Here is a 15889-nt window from a genome sequence, read left to right as displayed (position 1 = left end):
CACGAATATTCACCAGCATCAGCTACATATGACGATCATGCCTTTTTTGAGGCAGTGACATGTTGAAAATGGGTATTGGGGGGGGGAGTAAGGGGAACAAGAAAGTGGTGGTATGGGGTGCTGTTGGAACAGGAGCTGAAATGAGGGAAATGGGTACAGATTTTTAAGCGATGGTCAGGGGAAGTGCGAATGCAATGAGTGCTGGGTGGTCAAAGTGGCTAGATGAGGACACGGGGAGGGATATAAGTCAGGGATTATTGGAGGAAACCTTAACAAAAATGGCATACATATGTGGAACAGTGGCACAGTGATTTTAGCGCACTGCAATTTAAAGCCGGTGACCTGAGTTTGATTCCCTGAAGCAATCTTGCTCCTAATCCCGTCCACCTTTTCACCAATCTACACTGAGAAGTTTGGTGAAGCATGGTAAAAAAAAGCATGACTGATATCGTATGAAGATTCCATTATCTGGCAGCGGATTAACAAAGGGCTGTAAAATATTCACATTATACATCGAGCCTAAACCTGGGAGATTCTAAAAATTCCTAGCCTGAAATCACAATTATATTCTTAATATTGAATATCATTCTGAACAAGATTGTAATCATGTAATCATAGGAGTTGGCGGGCTGTGTGGAGCTTGCTGTAGTATTTAGTGACAAAAACAGGACTCACGGGGCCTGGTTAACCAAGTGGAATCGCAATTGAAACATATATACATAATGACTAGTGCACAGAACTGCCCCAATTTCACCCCGATTCTAGAACGGTGTTCAGGCACGATGGGAGAACAGGTGGGACCTGGTGGAGGCCTAGGCTATACACAGATGAAGTATGTGTAGACTGTCGAGGCTAGTATATACATGCTCCGCACAGTCCGGCCTCCCTCTAAACCCAGCAGTGGTTCTAGAAGGCCATGCGATGCTCCTAGACCACTATCCTTACTAGGATCACAACGACTATAAGTCAGACCACTGGAACCACCACTGGACTAACACTGGGGCCGCCATCAAAACTACCACTCGGACCACTCAACCAAACACTCATACTGTTGCGCCTACTTTGTACTACCACCAGTACAACCAGAATTACCACTAAGATCACTGGGACCACTACTCGGAATACTGGGTGTACCACTTATATATCTCAGTCCACTGGGACCAAGAGACCACCAGGACTTCACGGCCTATCATTCACACCAGTTGGATGACCAAATGGTTGGATTATCACTTACTCATGTATTCATCCACACATTTTCTTAATCATGTATATACGTATGCTTATTTTACACGGGAATCGCCCATAGAAGAAACGTGATTCCTGTGGGAATCGCCCACCTCGAAATGAAGCCTGATTTGTGGTATGGCAAAACATACTTTCCACTGGTTTGCAACTTTAAAAAATGTCACGTCAAAAGAAAAAAAGCATCGACCTGGAAATAATGACATGCTAAGAAATGTATTTGATCTATAGTATTCCTTACTTCATTCTCACAATGTTTAACATTGCCAAATCTTTACAATGTGTGTATGTGTGTATATCTCTGTATTTTGACACCGTACAAAATCAAGTTGTATATAATGTTGGCAGATTGCCAATAATATTTTAGAGCTCCAGTCTTCTTTGCACATACTGTATTACTTTTTATTGAATGGCGAGCGGAGTGACGTTTGCAAAAAAATATATCTATGTCTTCATCATCAGGTCTGTGGGCATTTTGTAAATCATTCAAATGAGTCGGCTTCATATATAACATTTAATAATCACCACTGCCTTACACCGTATTTAACACATTGATTTTAAAGCATATTCAACGGGAGCACCTGAACTTATTATGCTGGTCTACCAACTGACATCAAGCAAAGGGTGCTTTAGTGCCCAAATATTTACAGCACTCAAGTGACTTCTAACGAGGTAATCGAAACTCTGACCTGCCACTCCCAGAGCCACAATTCAAGTGGCTTTGCTGGCCAAAAAAAACCCCATATTAAATAGAAAATAAAATATCATCGTACTTATCCATGCTGTCAGTAATACAGGTACCACACTGGCATATCACATGATGCTGTTCCAGGATAAAGGTCAAAAGGGCAACTGAGATCATAAACATTGAGTACTAAGATCTTATTTTGAATGAAAAGAGACAAAAAAATCACAAAGGGTCATTGGTCATATCACATTTTATCTGATTCTTTCCATATTAAGTCAGCATAACAAAAAGAGAAAAACAGGTTGGCTGAGTTTGATGGACTCGGACATTTGGAAAGGTTATGAGAGAAAGGTCCTTGGGAATCCATCAGGTGATTAAAGGGGCATATATTGAATTGACATTTAATCTCTCCAACTAATGAAACCTCATGCTTGAATTGATCTGGCCAATGCAGGCTCTTAGCATTGGCCTGTGGGACCACATCTGCTAAGGCATGACAGTCCTTTCAGGCCAAGGTGTCGTGGTTTACTGTGTATTTATACAACCTACATCTAGCACAACATCTAGGCACAAGGTGGACACACAACACTGTCCTTGTCCATTTGAGTTCTATGTAACATATCTACAATTAATTTAACAGGAATTATGTTACTGGAATGTTGGGCATATTGTTTTAAATGAATGTGGTGGGTCCCAGGACTCTGTACACGAAGTATTACTGTGTAGATTAAACATTGATTCATACCTTTTAGACATTTGTAGCTCTAGAACACAGTTTGAAAGTACATATGACATCTCTGATAATAATACTGTGAGCGTACGGAAGAGGCCAGTTAATATTCATTAACGAGATGAGTGAAAATACCCCCCCACCCCCTAAAAAAAGAACCACAAACCAAAGAAGCATACACTTACGTCCTGTTTTACAACAGATAGATAACAGATTGACATCGAAGCCCTTATTCTGCACAATTGCCGAACTTTAGCAGACCCTAAAGCCCCAAATGAGGTTCCTTCTTCTGCGCTAAAACTGCGTGATACATTCTGTTCACAGGGTGGTCCAGATGTCTTGCGATCCCCATTTAATTCTCTAGAACGTAATATATATGTTTTATCGTAAGCGTTTATTTAAAACAGAAATAAATGTGTAATGAGGGTCACAATACACCTGGACCACCATGTACAACAATACGAAATGTGCAGTGTACTTGTGTGTGTCCATGCCACCTCTCAATCAAAGTAACACTCTGTGCATTGTTTATTCTACAGACACAGGTTGCTCCTCTAAGTAAATTGAACCTGGCGCTGAAAATGTATTTATATCATGATCTGAAAAGGACATAACCCAATAGGAAATGCGAATATTTATTTTATTTTATGCAGCCAGTTATCATTGCGCAGAGACGGTATTTTGGCAATAAAGTGGCAATTCACCTGAGCGCCTCAAGTGTATGTCCAACATACAACGCTTAAAGTATGCCATTCAAGGCAGTGTACTTAGCCTCCATGTCAGTGACACGAGTCTTTGTCAGCCTTCAGGCAGGTTGGTGCAAGGCCAATATGAACGTTTCTCTATTGGGATCTTTGGCATTAAAGAGCAGCCCTCTGAGATTTCAGACTTCAAAAAAAGTGAGCGACATTACCATTATCCTTGTTTCTAACAATACGTCAAATAATCCCACAAAGCCTACATAAGGCCAACAGAAAAAAAAATCAGTAGTGGCCACTCCATAAGCCCTCATCCCCCATATGCATCACTTATGGTCCTCTCCACTCTCTTATTCACAAATTGAGCCCTGCTTCTCCAATTAGTAGCCTAGACAACTCCTCTCTGCCTTCTACTCAGCCTAACAGGTACTCTTGGTCCGTTGGCGGTACAGAAGATGAAAGAGAACAGATGTACTTAAATATCCACCCTACCTCTTTGAGCAGCTGATACAAATTGTATTTCGGTAGGATGATGTATATTTTTTTATCAAGCAAACCGAATCCCACCGTAAACCCCATAAGCGTGAGGTATTTCAGAGAATCAGGGGGATCAGTCCAAAGATAAACTTGAGGAAAACATGCCTCAGATCACAGCAGATCCATCAAGTAAAATGTAACCAAACAGGGTTTGCATTTTAAGTCTGATAACTCAATGGTATGTTCTTTTTTTTTTATACCAGCTGGTAAGCTACGAGTAGCAAAGTGCACAATTGTTTTCACTCTGACGTAATTAACTTCATGAAACTTCAGTTAACTTTGTTGCAATTAATTTCGCTGATTTAAAAAAAATCTAATTTTATTGTTTTACCTTGAACTGTCTTTAAATCACCCAGCCAAATTATTAAGGCATTGAACAGCTGCTCAAAGTGGTACAGGGGGTATTTAAATATACATGGGGTGTTTTCTTTTTCATGTGCCAATTTAAGAAGTGGAACTGTAGTATTTAATGAAAAATGATTGAAATAAAGCTCCGCTCTCAAAAGTTATCCGACAAAATAATTTAATAATGTGCTTCATGTTACAGTTAATTGCTTTAGTTTCAAGAAGCATCGTGTGTAGTTGATGTAACTGTTTTTTTAACATTTACTGTCCTCTTCCAGATTGTACTGTATTCTACAGTTGTTATTTTATACATTCACAAGGATATAACTGTATTATTAAACAATATAATTTGTAAGGCAGCAATACAAATGTGGATTGCTGTAAGATTTGTTTTAAAATATGGAAGAAAATATTGTAGAGGGGAACTTTATAGAACCTTCTAGTTACGATAAGTCGTCTAAAATATTGAAAAAAATGTAACAGTTTTGCAGATTGTGTAACTGTTACATTACAATTAATAGTCAGAAACATATTAATCTGTAAATGTTCATATAAACGGTAGCCATTATATTTACATTACATGACAATTACAGCCAGTAGTAAGCTGTAATTCCAGTTTTAAATTACAAATACAGTACATAATATTGTAATAGATCAATGCTATCATTGTATTGTTTGCAGTCATCATAACGTGAGTTATTGGTGGGTCGTAGTAGATTGTGACTGTGGTAGTTGGTTTTCGGAGTGAACTGTAATTGCGTTATCGTGATAGTAGCTATGGGGTCACCTCATTAGCATGGTACATTTTTCCACCTATTGGGTAGAAACTTCGACAACCCCCACGGACCAGCATGGTGAAGTATGGTCACATTTCCCCCAATGTATATTGAACTTAACCCAGTCTCCAGTTCCCAACAGAAGAACACATTCCTGCGGAGGGAGCTGGTAGGAACGTTGGGTTGCTCGGTCAATGGCCAGGGTCAACGGCGGCACCACGTGGTGTATTCAGCACAATATGCCCGACTGTGAGGGCGGGCACAAGTCGGCGTGAGTAGGTTAAACGTTGAGTTTTATAAGGGCACCACGGGGTGACCAGCCCCTCCCCACCCAGCCCCACCCCTCCCACACCCCACCTTCCTCACCCAGGCCCTCCCCATCCAGCCCCTCCCCACCCTCCCCCCCCACCCAGTCCCTCCCCACCCTCCCCTCTCCACCCAGCCCCACCCCTCCCATTTTTGGATGCACGACGGATGGACACAATAATCCCCTGTGGGCTGGTTTAACCAGGAGGTTCCTAACCAGTATAACATCTCTGTGTGTGCACCTCCGGAGACACACACACACAGACACGTGTAGTAAAGAAAAGCTAGCTCCAATGAGTCTGAGGAAGAAATGTTTAATCAGTGTATAGTTCCTGCCATGGCATATCGATCCGAAACATGGACAATGACACGCAAAATAGAACACAAACTGAAGAATTGAGTGGTGCCTGCTTACCATTAAACTGAAATGCAGAAAGAAAACACACGGATCAGATAACACGATTAAATCAGATACATCACGGTGACTGTTAAAAAAAAAGTTAGTGGATTTCTGCAGGAGGCTAGGCCGGATAATGGCTGATGTACGAAACTGGTGGTGACATGGCCACCAGAGGTGGGATTGTGATCGACGGCTTGATCACCGCAAAGATGAAGCGGTGAAATCAACTCACCAGTGCTAATGAGATGGATTGTAGATTCGCGAGACTAAGGGGAGTGGCAACGACACAGGGAGGCGTTCATCCAACAGTGGATTGAACATGTCCGAGGATGAGGATCATGATTAACTCGCAGTAGGAGTGATGCCATTGTTCAATGCTCAACACATACAACTCTCACATGAGCCTGCCTAAGAATTACACCAGGGATGCAAAATCACAACCATTAGTGAGTGTTCGGGTTTCCTAAAGGTACCATCACCTTATGGTAACTATATATAGTAGAGATGATTATATGTTGGAATTTAGAAAAATAAAATTGTTGTGATTTTACAATTGTGTAGAAATGTTCAGGGAGTACACGTGACATTAGTAATTAAGAGGCGTTAAAAATGGAGGGAAATTACTAAATTAGGCATCTCATAAGCAGAGCCAAAATAACAATGAAATCCACCAATAAATAAAGCAAGACAAATATAATTCAACAAAGTATTGCAAACTGCCGCGTGTATCTTTGTGTAAAATACAGATATACGTGAGGTGAAATGAATAGGATTTTTTCAAGCAAAGATTGTAGCAATGGCAAAGCATGCTGTGGCATGTTTTATTTGGGTTTAACCAATAAGTAGCCACCTCCACAACTATACACAGCCACCCAGCAAAGCTGCCTGGGAATAATGGCACCTGAAGAAACAAAAAAACATCCAACAGGAGTGGCTACGGATAATGTAACTTACATAGTCTGCTCAGGAGATGTGTAACACGTAGGTTTTTGCGACCGATATTATTCATAATAAAGGTTTTTGGGTCAGCTCGCGTAAATATCAATGTGTTGTTAACCCACCACCACCCGACACAGCCAATTAGTAAGGTTTTCCATGTGAACAAAATGTGCCAATTAGCTATTACTTCAACACATTGGTGTGATGGCGAGTAAACTCACAACATTTACAATTGAGTATTCGCTGGTGATCACAACAAGCTTCATCAAGCAATTTGCCAGAATTGTGTCTTCCTGTTTCCAATCTTAAATAGAGCAATATGATGTTAATCACTCTGAGTCTATCAGGTGAAAAGATCGGGGGGGGGGGGGGGGGGTTACGCTAATAATATAAATTACAATGGATTATGTTAATCTCAAAATATGCTGTACATATTTACAGATGGGCTAATCACTGTGAGCTTATCTGCTCACGAGAGTACTGCAGAATATACAACGAGGGGGCCAGCTCAACCAGCGTCTTGTAAATGGCATGCACAATGCCACCTATCAAGGAACTGCAACGAGAATAAATGTATTGAAAGGAGACCATGACTGATATTCCCACCTTCAAGATAGTTAGGTATGAAGCAATGGAATCGAAATATGCACAAAAGGCAAAATATCAGTTTAGGACGCTTTGTGTGTATGTGTTTAATAGGTACTACATGAAATAAATCCTGCATGAGAAGAGAAAAATAAGTGTTTTAGCCAAGTAAAACACTTTTGACACAAGCTGCATGACCAAAGAGTGAATATGTTCCACGGTATTATTTAAATAGTGGGACAACGGCTCGTTATGAAAAACTATATAATATAAATTAATTGGTAACGATACTGAAACAACATGTGTAAACTGATGGCCCTTAAATACACCCTGGTGCTTGGTGCAATCATAGGTACTGTAAGACTGTAACCAGGCGTGTAACAAATAGTCCATGGGCCCAGACCAAAAAAATCACTTATTGGGACCACCTGAGGTGGCAGTCTCGTCATGATTTTTGTAATCCTCCATGTGTGTGGGACATATTCTGATATGATAACCTTTGCGGAGTGGCATCTTAGTTGTAGTGACCATGACTTTTATACCCATACCCTATGACAGGCGTCCGGAAAGATGAAATGGGCATTATTACTGAAAAACTACCTAGACCAAAGCCAGTTAAGTCACAAACTGGCCATTATTGGTTTAAATACACAATTAAAACACAGGATAATAAGGAATACCATAGTGAGGTAAGGAACTACTTGAATATTATAAACATTGACATTCGCATATACTTCGTCAATGATACATGTAATCCCATATATATCGTTAGTGATGGGTGTATGTGAAGAAGGTTACATTATTGTTATCAAGCTCTGTGTGTACTTAGATGGTGTTAACAAGGGTAGCCAAGTTCAGAATAACCACACTGTGCATCAATGTATACTACTACTACTACAGTAATACCATCATAATCACTACCCTATGTCACTCCTCAAACTGCTCGTCTATCTCGTCATCTGATTCCCTGAGTTCAAAGTCAGGTTCTTGATCATCCTGCAGTTTTTGGTTACTGCAGGTCTGTAACCTGCACATGCATGTGCATGTCAGTCCATTTGACAGGCACGTGCAGCTTTGGCATTTTGCATGAACACACACACTTGCATGTGAGCAGTTCCAAGACCACATCTGGTGTGGGTGGGGAGCGCATCCAGTAAATGGCCAGCTTGCCATCATCGTCTGTCCATCCATACACAGTAGGGGCTTGGCACCACAGGGTTAGCCTGCAGACAGCACATCCAGATTTCTGCCTGATAGTGAGCTCGTTGAACATGCATGAAGAGACAGTCTCTGCATGGTGACAGCTGGCTGGACTCGACTTCTACCCTTCTGGTGCAGAAGAGCTGGTGTAGCGCAGTTCGTTCACCTCACCAGTGTGGAACAGCTCATCACTCACATTCCATGACTGCCCTAGTCGACTAAACGTCTCTTGGCAGGAAGCGCCCTTTCTCACCATCTTCAGGGCATTCAGCTTCCCTCGACTGGCGAATGCACTGACAGTGTCGCAGCTTGTGAAGGCGTGTAAGCCAATTAGGCTGTCACAGATGCTGTCTTCAAGTGACCTTGCCAGTTTGCTGATATCGACAAACCGTGTGCGGTTCTGTGTCCCACATTTCTGGTAGATGGGACAGGTGATGTCCTTCTGGAAGCCAAGACAAAGCACCATGACATCAGTGTCCTCAGCTGTGATGATAACTGCCTTTGAGCCCACATTTGCTGCATGCAGGAGCAGATGGGTGTCAGCTTCTTCATGCGTGGAGTGCAGCTCTGCTACTTCCTCACACTGATCTTCTGTCAACTTGTAGCAGGTTTCCTCACAGGTCATGTACAACACCTTGCCATGCAGCATCTCTCTGTATCGTGGGAGTTTCCACTCTTCCACCAAAAACTTGATGAGACTGGTCTTGTTGGAGGGACTGCACAGGAATTTCCTCCACTGCTGGACGTGGTGTCCCCCTGCAATGTTATTGTACTGGAGAGTGGTGTCTGCACCCCAATTCAGTCGTTCAGCATCTTTGATCGAAGTCTGTCGGTTGACATCAAAAACAAAAACCTCAATCCTCTCACTCTGTGCCCTCTCGTGGAGGACCTGGGTCAAGGCTGACTCTGCCACCTGTGCAAAGGTTTTATTGTTGACATTCATTTTTTGGACCAGGCTCATCCCATCAATGATGGAAGTAGATGGGGTTGGGATGTCTTCTGCAGGAGACACATTCTTTTCAAGCTCTCTGGCAAGTGCAGCCTTGTTTGTTTTTCGTAGGGACCCATCAGCATTTGCCAGTGCCCATGGCAGTAGGCCCAGTGGGTGGTCAAGGACATCCTTCATATTCATCTTCCTGCTTTCAGCCACTAGGATCATGTGGCTGAACAGGTTTCTATCTGCCTTCAGTTCTACATCCTATTATTTATTTCCATGTGCTGTGTTTGTGTTGATATTGAATCATGTCTTAAGACTTTGATTGGTCATCTTGTTGTGGAATTTCACAGATGGTGGGTCCTCAGCTAACTTTGTTTGCTTGAATACCTGGTAGGCCTCTTCTCCTATCTCAAGAGCTCTCAAGAGAACCCTGGTCACATCAGGTGGAGCCATGGTGCCAGTGGAGAGGCTAACCAGATCTGTCTCATCAGGGGACATAGGATTGATCCAGTTATTCTTCATAAGGTCAATGAGAGACTGGACATCTGCTTCATCTCTCTTGATCCTTGGACCCTGTAGATTTGGATTGGGCAGTTTGGACCTGCCGTGACCTATCAGGTCTTTCAGCTGTCTGAGGTACATGCTTCTGTACTCAGCTGTTAGGTAATATTTGGTCACGGCTCCTGGCTTCAAGCTGAATCTCTTTGTCCCTCTAGCTGTCTGGGTGTCTTTGCCCACCGTTTCTCTATAGCTTGGTCAACAGGGATTCGGCCAAAGGGATTGGTGCAGCCCAGTTGAACTGAGAAGCCTCCTTCCATGAATTCCATGTAGACATCTGGGTGTGCGATGGGCAACTGAGACATCTGGGCGTAGTAGTAGGGGAGGTAGCATGCATAATTCATCCTATCATAAGCGAAGCACCATGGGATCATTGTGCGAATGCTTGCCATGTGTAATATCCAGCCTCCCTCTCTGGATGCTCAGATGAGCCCCAACAAGATTTCAACCATCTCCAAATAGGACGTCCAGAAGGTCGAGAGGCTGCCGTTTCTACCTCTCTGGAACTCGCGGTAGACCTCAAACAGTTCCATGATGCGTGCACATGAGCTGTTCTCGAGAACCTCCTTCAAAGAAGCTTCTGAGACTTCTTTCCCAAGGTTGTCAATGGTCCTCAGTGTCTCATCCAGGTGAACCATGCTTCCAACCAGGACAGGAAATAATTCCACGTACAAATAATATCAAAACTGACAAACTGAACAAAAATAATTATTTTTGCCTGTAGTACTTGGCCTTAACTAATAATCTTAACAGGTACATTGAGGGTAAAGTTAGCATCTTAGATATCTTTACTGAACATAAATAATACAGAACCTCCAGTACTTGCCTCACCTGCCCGTAAATGGTCATGAGCAAACGAGCTGCTAGAAACAGAAGGGAAACAGATAGCGCCAATCTATTCCAGACTTAACTAAGTCACTCAACCTGAAGAACAAGTGTGAACAAATGCAAGAATATATATGAAATACATGCCTCGGGGACAAACATCCATTTTGTAAATTATTTATTGTCTTAATTAACATCAGAGGTGTTGGAATGTTTTATTTGTAACGTCCAGGCAAATAGGCGTGATTGCGATAGGTGCAAAAACAGGTTTCCTGCGAGAAAAAATGTAACAGCTGCTCATTTGGAAAGGTTATCATGATTTTACATTATGAGACCTCCTTTGCCAGTAGCAAGATATAGTAATAGGTTTTTTATCCTTTTATCTGGCACCAAAACTGACTTGTGTTGTGGCTATTGCAAACATGATCCCTTGTATAAAGGTGTCAGTTTTGGTGCCAGATAAAAGGGTAAAAACGTTATCATGATTATATTACTTCTTTTGGTGTAACAAAAAAAATGGCACCATTGAAGTTTTGCCACCTTGGGTGGTACCAATATCTGGTCTGGCCCAAGGACTAAAAGCCTTAATTAATCAGTTAATATAGAATCTCAAGAGGGGGGGGTAATTAATAATTCCACTTGTAACGCGTTCACTTGTATAACAAGGTAGATAGCAAAATACAAATCCCTCCCCTTACCTCCTTCCCACTTCATTTACCACCAATATTTAATGTATTTATTTATCTCCATATATATAAAAGGCAAAGTTGTGAATATGTGTGTCTGTTCAAAATGTTTAGCGTACTTCTCGACATGCAACAAACTGGAAATTTGCCATGTGGGTACTTTCCAGACTGTACACCATGCAAAAATAAAAAAATACACTTCTTGGGGGGGGGGGGAGCTCAATAATGCATATATTTTTTGCACGGCAAGTGAGCTGTGACATCAAATCTGTCACGTGACCCGCGCATGTGAAAGTGTAACGCATTGTAGTGTTGTGGTTAGCGCGTTTTGCAACGAACCCGGTGACCTGAGTTTGATTCCCGTTGAAGGCTACCACCGGTGACAATTATTTGAACCGGTCCTGGGCCTCCCCTAGGTCGACTCAGCCTCAAACAAGTAACTGGTGTGTTGTGTGAACATCGCAACTGGATGAATCCAAGTCCCGGATGAATCCAAGTCCCGGGCGAAGCCGGGTAGCAAAGCTAGTTCATTATATGCCCCAGCTGTGAAATGTATACACCACTTAGTTGAAAACTGTGCTTACAGGAGTAAGTGTATGATATTCGTAAATATATTAATAATATTTTACTGGTGTTTTTTTTACTCCTTAAATATGAAAACTTTTCAAATATCACTACACTTGCAGTGTGGGCAGACAATACAAATTAACCCAAATGGGATGTTTTCCAGTTTGCTTCTTACCCATAACAAGTATGCAAAAGAGACAAATTAAATTATTATGTGAACTGAGAAACTAACTACGTTAACGTTTGCAGAATGACGCCTGGCGATTTCGTTAGTTAATGCAGATATATTTATGAGTGCTCAGACTAATATCACTTTAAAAAAGTGGAACATATCTTTGCCGACAAGCAAAAGGGATGTTTAATGTCGGTTGGCAGCCCTGAGTGGTGAAAAGTCCACCTTCCAAAAGGATGCCCACTGTTGACTTTTTACAAAGTGTTTTATATTTTATTAACCCAGAAAAGATGTTAGACTGACGCCACGCTTGAATGGCATTTGAACTCGCAACTTTCCGATTGCAAATTGAGTGACGCAACCACACATGGAGACTAATGATGTAAAACGTGGACAATAATACGTTTGGATAAGCACAAAATGGAATGTGGAAAATTACAATCCTGTACGTGCATTTGACAAAGCCAGCGCGCTTACCGAGGCCGGTGATCTTGAACTGCCGGGTCCTGCGGCGGAGCGACACGGGCCCAAACATCCACACGTCCTTGTGAATCAGCGTGGACATTCGTCCTCCATCCCTGTTGGACTCTGGTGGCTGTGCCTCATCCGTGCTGTAGGCCTTGCGGTAGAAGATGCGGTAGCCACGCACGCCACTCATGTTGGTGGGTGGCAACCAGATGACCCACAACGAGGTCGGCTTCGCCTCCACCTTCAGCTCTGCTGGGGCCAGGGGCACTGGGGCACACACACACACACGGGAAGTTCACCCTCTTGTGGGAAAATAGCAATCCATTTTTTTTTACAATACAATTGTAGAAATGTTTTTTTTAGTATGTGCATTACAACATGTGCTATACGTAATCCTACAGAAACAAACCAACTCAAACCTCTACCGTGCTACTCCACAACCACGCTGTGAACATCTATAATGGGTACAATGCATTTGATGGTTAAAATATGAGTCACAATTTTCCTTATTTAACATTGGGGTAGCCCATTATGATTCATTTTCTATTGTACAGTGAGGGAAAAAAGTATTTGATCCCCTGCTGATTTTGTACGTTTGCCCACTGACAAAGAAATGATCGGTCTATAATTTTAATGGTAGATTTATTTGAACAGTGAGAGGCAGAATAACAACGAAAAAACTCCAGAAAAACGCATGTCAAAAATGTCATAAATTGATTTGCATTTTAATGAGGGAAATAAGTATTTGACCGCCTCTCAATCGGAAAGATTTCTGGCTCCCAGGTGTCTTTTATACAGGTAACGAGCTGAGATTAGGAGCACTCCCTTTAAGAGTGTGCTCCTAATCTCAGCTCGTTACCTGTATAAAAGGCACCTGTCCACAGAAGCAATCAATCAGATTCCAAACTCTCCACCATGGCCAAGACCAAAGAGCTCTCCAAGGATGTCAGGGACAAGATTGTAGACCTACACAAGGCTGGAATGGGCTACAAGACCATTGCCAAGCAGCTTGGTGAGAAGGTGACAACAGTTGGTGCGATTATTCGCAAATGGAAGAAACACAAAAGAACTGTCAATCTCCCTCGGCCTGGGTCTCCATGCAAGATCTCACCTCGTGGAGTTGCAATGATCATGAGAACGGTGAGGAATCAGCCCAGAACTACACGGGAGGATTGAATGCACTGCCAGTGTCGCAGCCTGTGAAGGCGTGTAAGCCAATTAGGCTGTCACAGATACTGTCTCCAAGTGACCTTGCCAGTTTGCTGATATCGACAAACCGTGTGCGGTTCTGTGTCCCACATTTCTGGTAGATGGGACAGGTGATGTCCTTCTGGAAGCCAAGACAAAGCACCATGACATCAGTGTTCTCAGCTGTGATGATAACTGCCTTTGAGCCCACATTTGCTGCATGCAGGAGCAGATGGGTGTCAGCTTCTTCATGCGTGGAGTGCAGCTCTGCCACTTCCTCACACTGATCTTCTGTCAACTTGTAGCAGGTTTCCTCACAGGTCATGTACAACACCTTGCCATGCAGCATCTCTCTGTATCGTGGGAGTTTCCACTCTTCCACCAGAAACTTGATGAGACTGGTCTTGTTGGAGGGACTGCACAGGAATTTCTTCCACTGCTGGACGTGGTGTCCCCCTACAATGTTATTGTACTGGAGAGTGGTGTCTGCACCCCAATTCAGTCGTTCAGCATCTTTGATCGAAGTCTGTCGGTTGACATCAAAAACAAAAACCTCAATCCTCTCACTCTGTGCCCTCTCGTGGAGGACCTGGGTCAAGGCTGACTCTACCACCTGTGCCAAGGTTTTATTGTTGCCATTCATTTTTTGGACCAGGCTCATCCCATCAATGATGGAAGTAGATGGGGTTGGGATGTCTTCTGCAGGAGACACATTCTTTTCAAGCTCTCTGGCAAGTGCAGCCTTGTTTGTTTTTTGTAGGGACCCATCAGCATTTGCCAGTGCCCATGGCAGTAGGCCCAGTGGGTGGGCAAGGACATCCTTCATATTCATCTTCCTGCTTTCAGCCACTAGGATTATGTGGCTGAACAGGTTTCTATCTGCCTTCAGAACTACATCCTATGATTTCTTTCTACGCGCTGTTTTTGTGCTGATATTGAATCATGTCTTAAGACTTTGATTGGTCATCTTGTTGTGGAATTTCACAGATGGTGGGTCCTCAGCTAACCTTGTTTACATGAATACCTGGTAGGCCTCTTCTCCTATCTCAAGAGCTCCCAGTTATTCTCCATAAGGTCAATGAGAGACTGGACATCTGCTTCATCTCTCTTGATACTTGGACCCTGTAGATCTGGATTGGACAGTTTGGACCTATCAGGTCTCTCAGCTGTCTGAGGTACAGTGAGGGAAAAAAGTATTTGATCCCCTGCTGATGTTGTACGTTTGCCCACTGACAAAGAAATGATCAGTCTATAATTTTAATGGCAGGTTTATTTGAACAGTGAGAGACAGAATAACAAAAAAAATCCAGAAAAACGCATGTCAAAAATGTTATAAATTGATTGGCATTTTAATGAGGGAAATAAGCATTTGACCCCCTCTCAATCAGAAAGATTTCTGGCTCCCAGGTGTCTTTTATATAGGTAACGAGCTAAGATTAGGAGTACACTCTTAAAGGGAGTGCTCCTAATCTCAGCTTGTTACCTGTATACAAGACACCTGTCCACAGAAGCAATCAATCAATCGGATTCTAAACTCACCAACCATGGCCGAGATCAAAGAGCTCTCCAAGGATGTCAGGGACAAGATTGTAGATCTACACAAGGCTGGAATGGGCTACAAGACCATTGCCAAGCAGCTTGGTGAAAAGGTGACAACAGTTGGTGCGATTATTCGAAAATGGAAGAAACACAAAATAATTGTCAATCTCCTTCGGCCTGGGGCTCCATGCAAGATCTCACCGCATGGAGTTGCAATGATCATGAGAACAGTGAGGAATCAGCCCAGAACTACACGGGAGGATCTTGTCAATGATCTCAAGGCAGCTGGGACCATAGTCACCAAGAAAACAATTGGTAACACACTACGCCGTGAAGGACTGGAATCCTGCAGCGCCCGCAAGGTCCCCCTGCTCAAGAAAGCACATATACATGCCCGTCTGAAGTTTGCCAATGAACATCTGAATGATTCAGAGGACAACTGGGTGAAAGTGTTGTGGTCAGATGAGACCAAAATGGAGCTCTTTGGCATCAACTTAACTCGC

At 42.7% G+C, this 15889-nt stretch overlaps 1 protein-coding gene across 1 annotated transcript in view; it reads right to left on the bottom strand.

The window, feature by feature from the left end:
• The window catches only part of LOC116951417 (immunoglobulin superfamily DCC subclass member 4-like), a 346431-nt gene that overhangs the window by 98241 nt on the left and 232301 nt on the right, over positions 1-15889 (bottom strand). Inside the window, exon 12 of the mRNA XM_032970032.2 lies at positions 12669-12926. Coding sequence (XP_032825923.2) covers positions 12669-12926 — 258 coding nt within the window. The remainder of the gene's footprint in view (positions 1-12668; positions 12927-15889) is intronic.

The sequence above is a fragment of the Petromyzon marinus genome, chromosome 1, assembly GCF_048934315.1.
Source record: "Petromyzon marinus isolate PM22_M1 ecotype Great Lakes invasive population chromosome 1, UKy_Petmar_22M1.pri1.0, whole genome shotgun sequence".
In the NCBI taxonomy this organism is placed as follows: Eukaryota; Metazoa; Chordata; class Hyperoartia; order Petromyzontiformes; family Petromyzontidae; genus Petromyzon; species Petromyzon marinus.
This window is presented reverse-complemented; position numbering and strand designations above follow the sequence as displayed.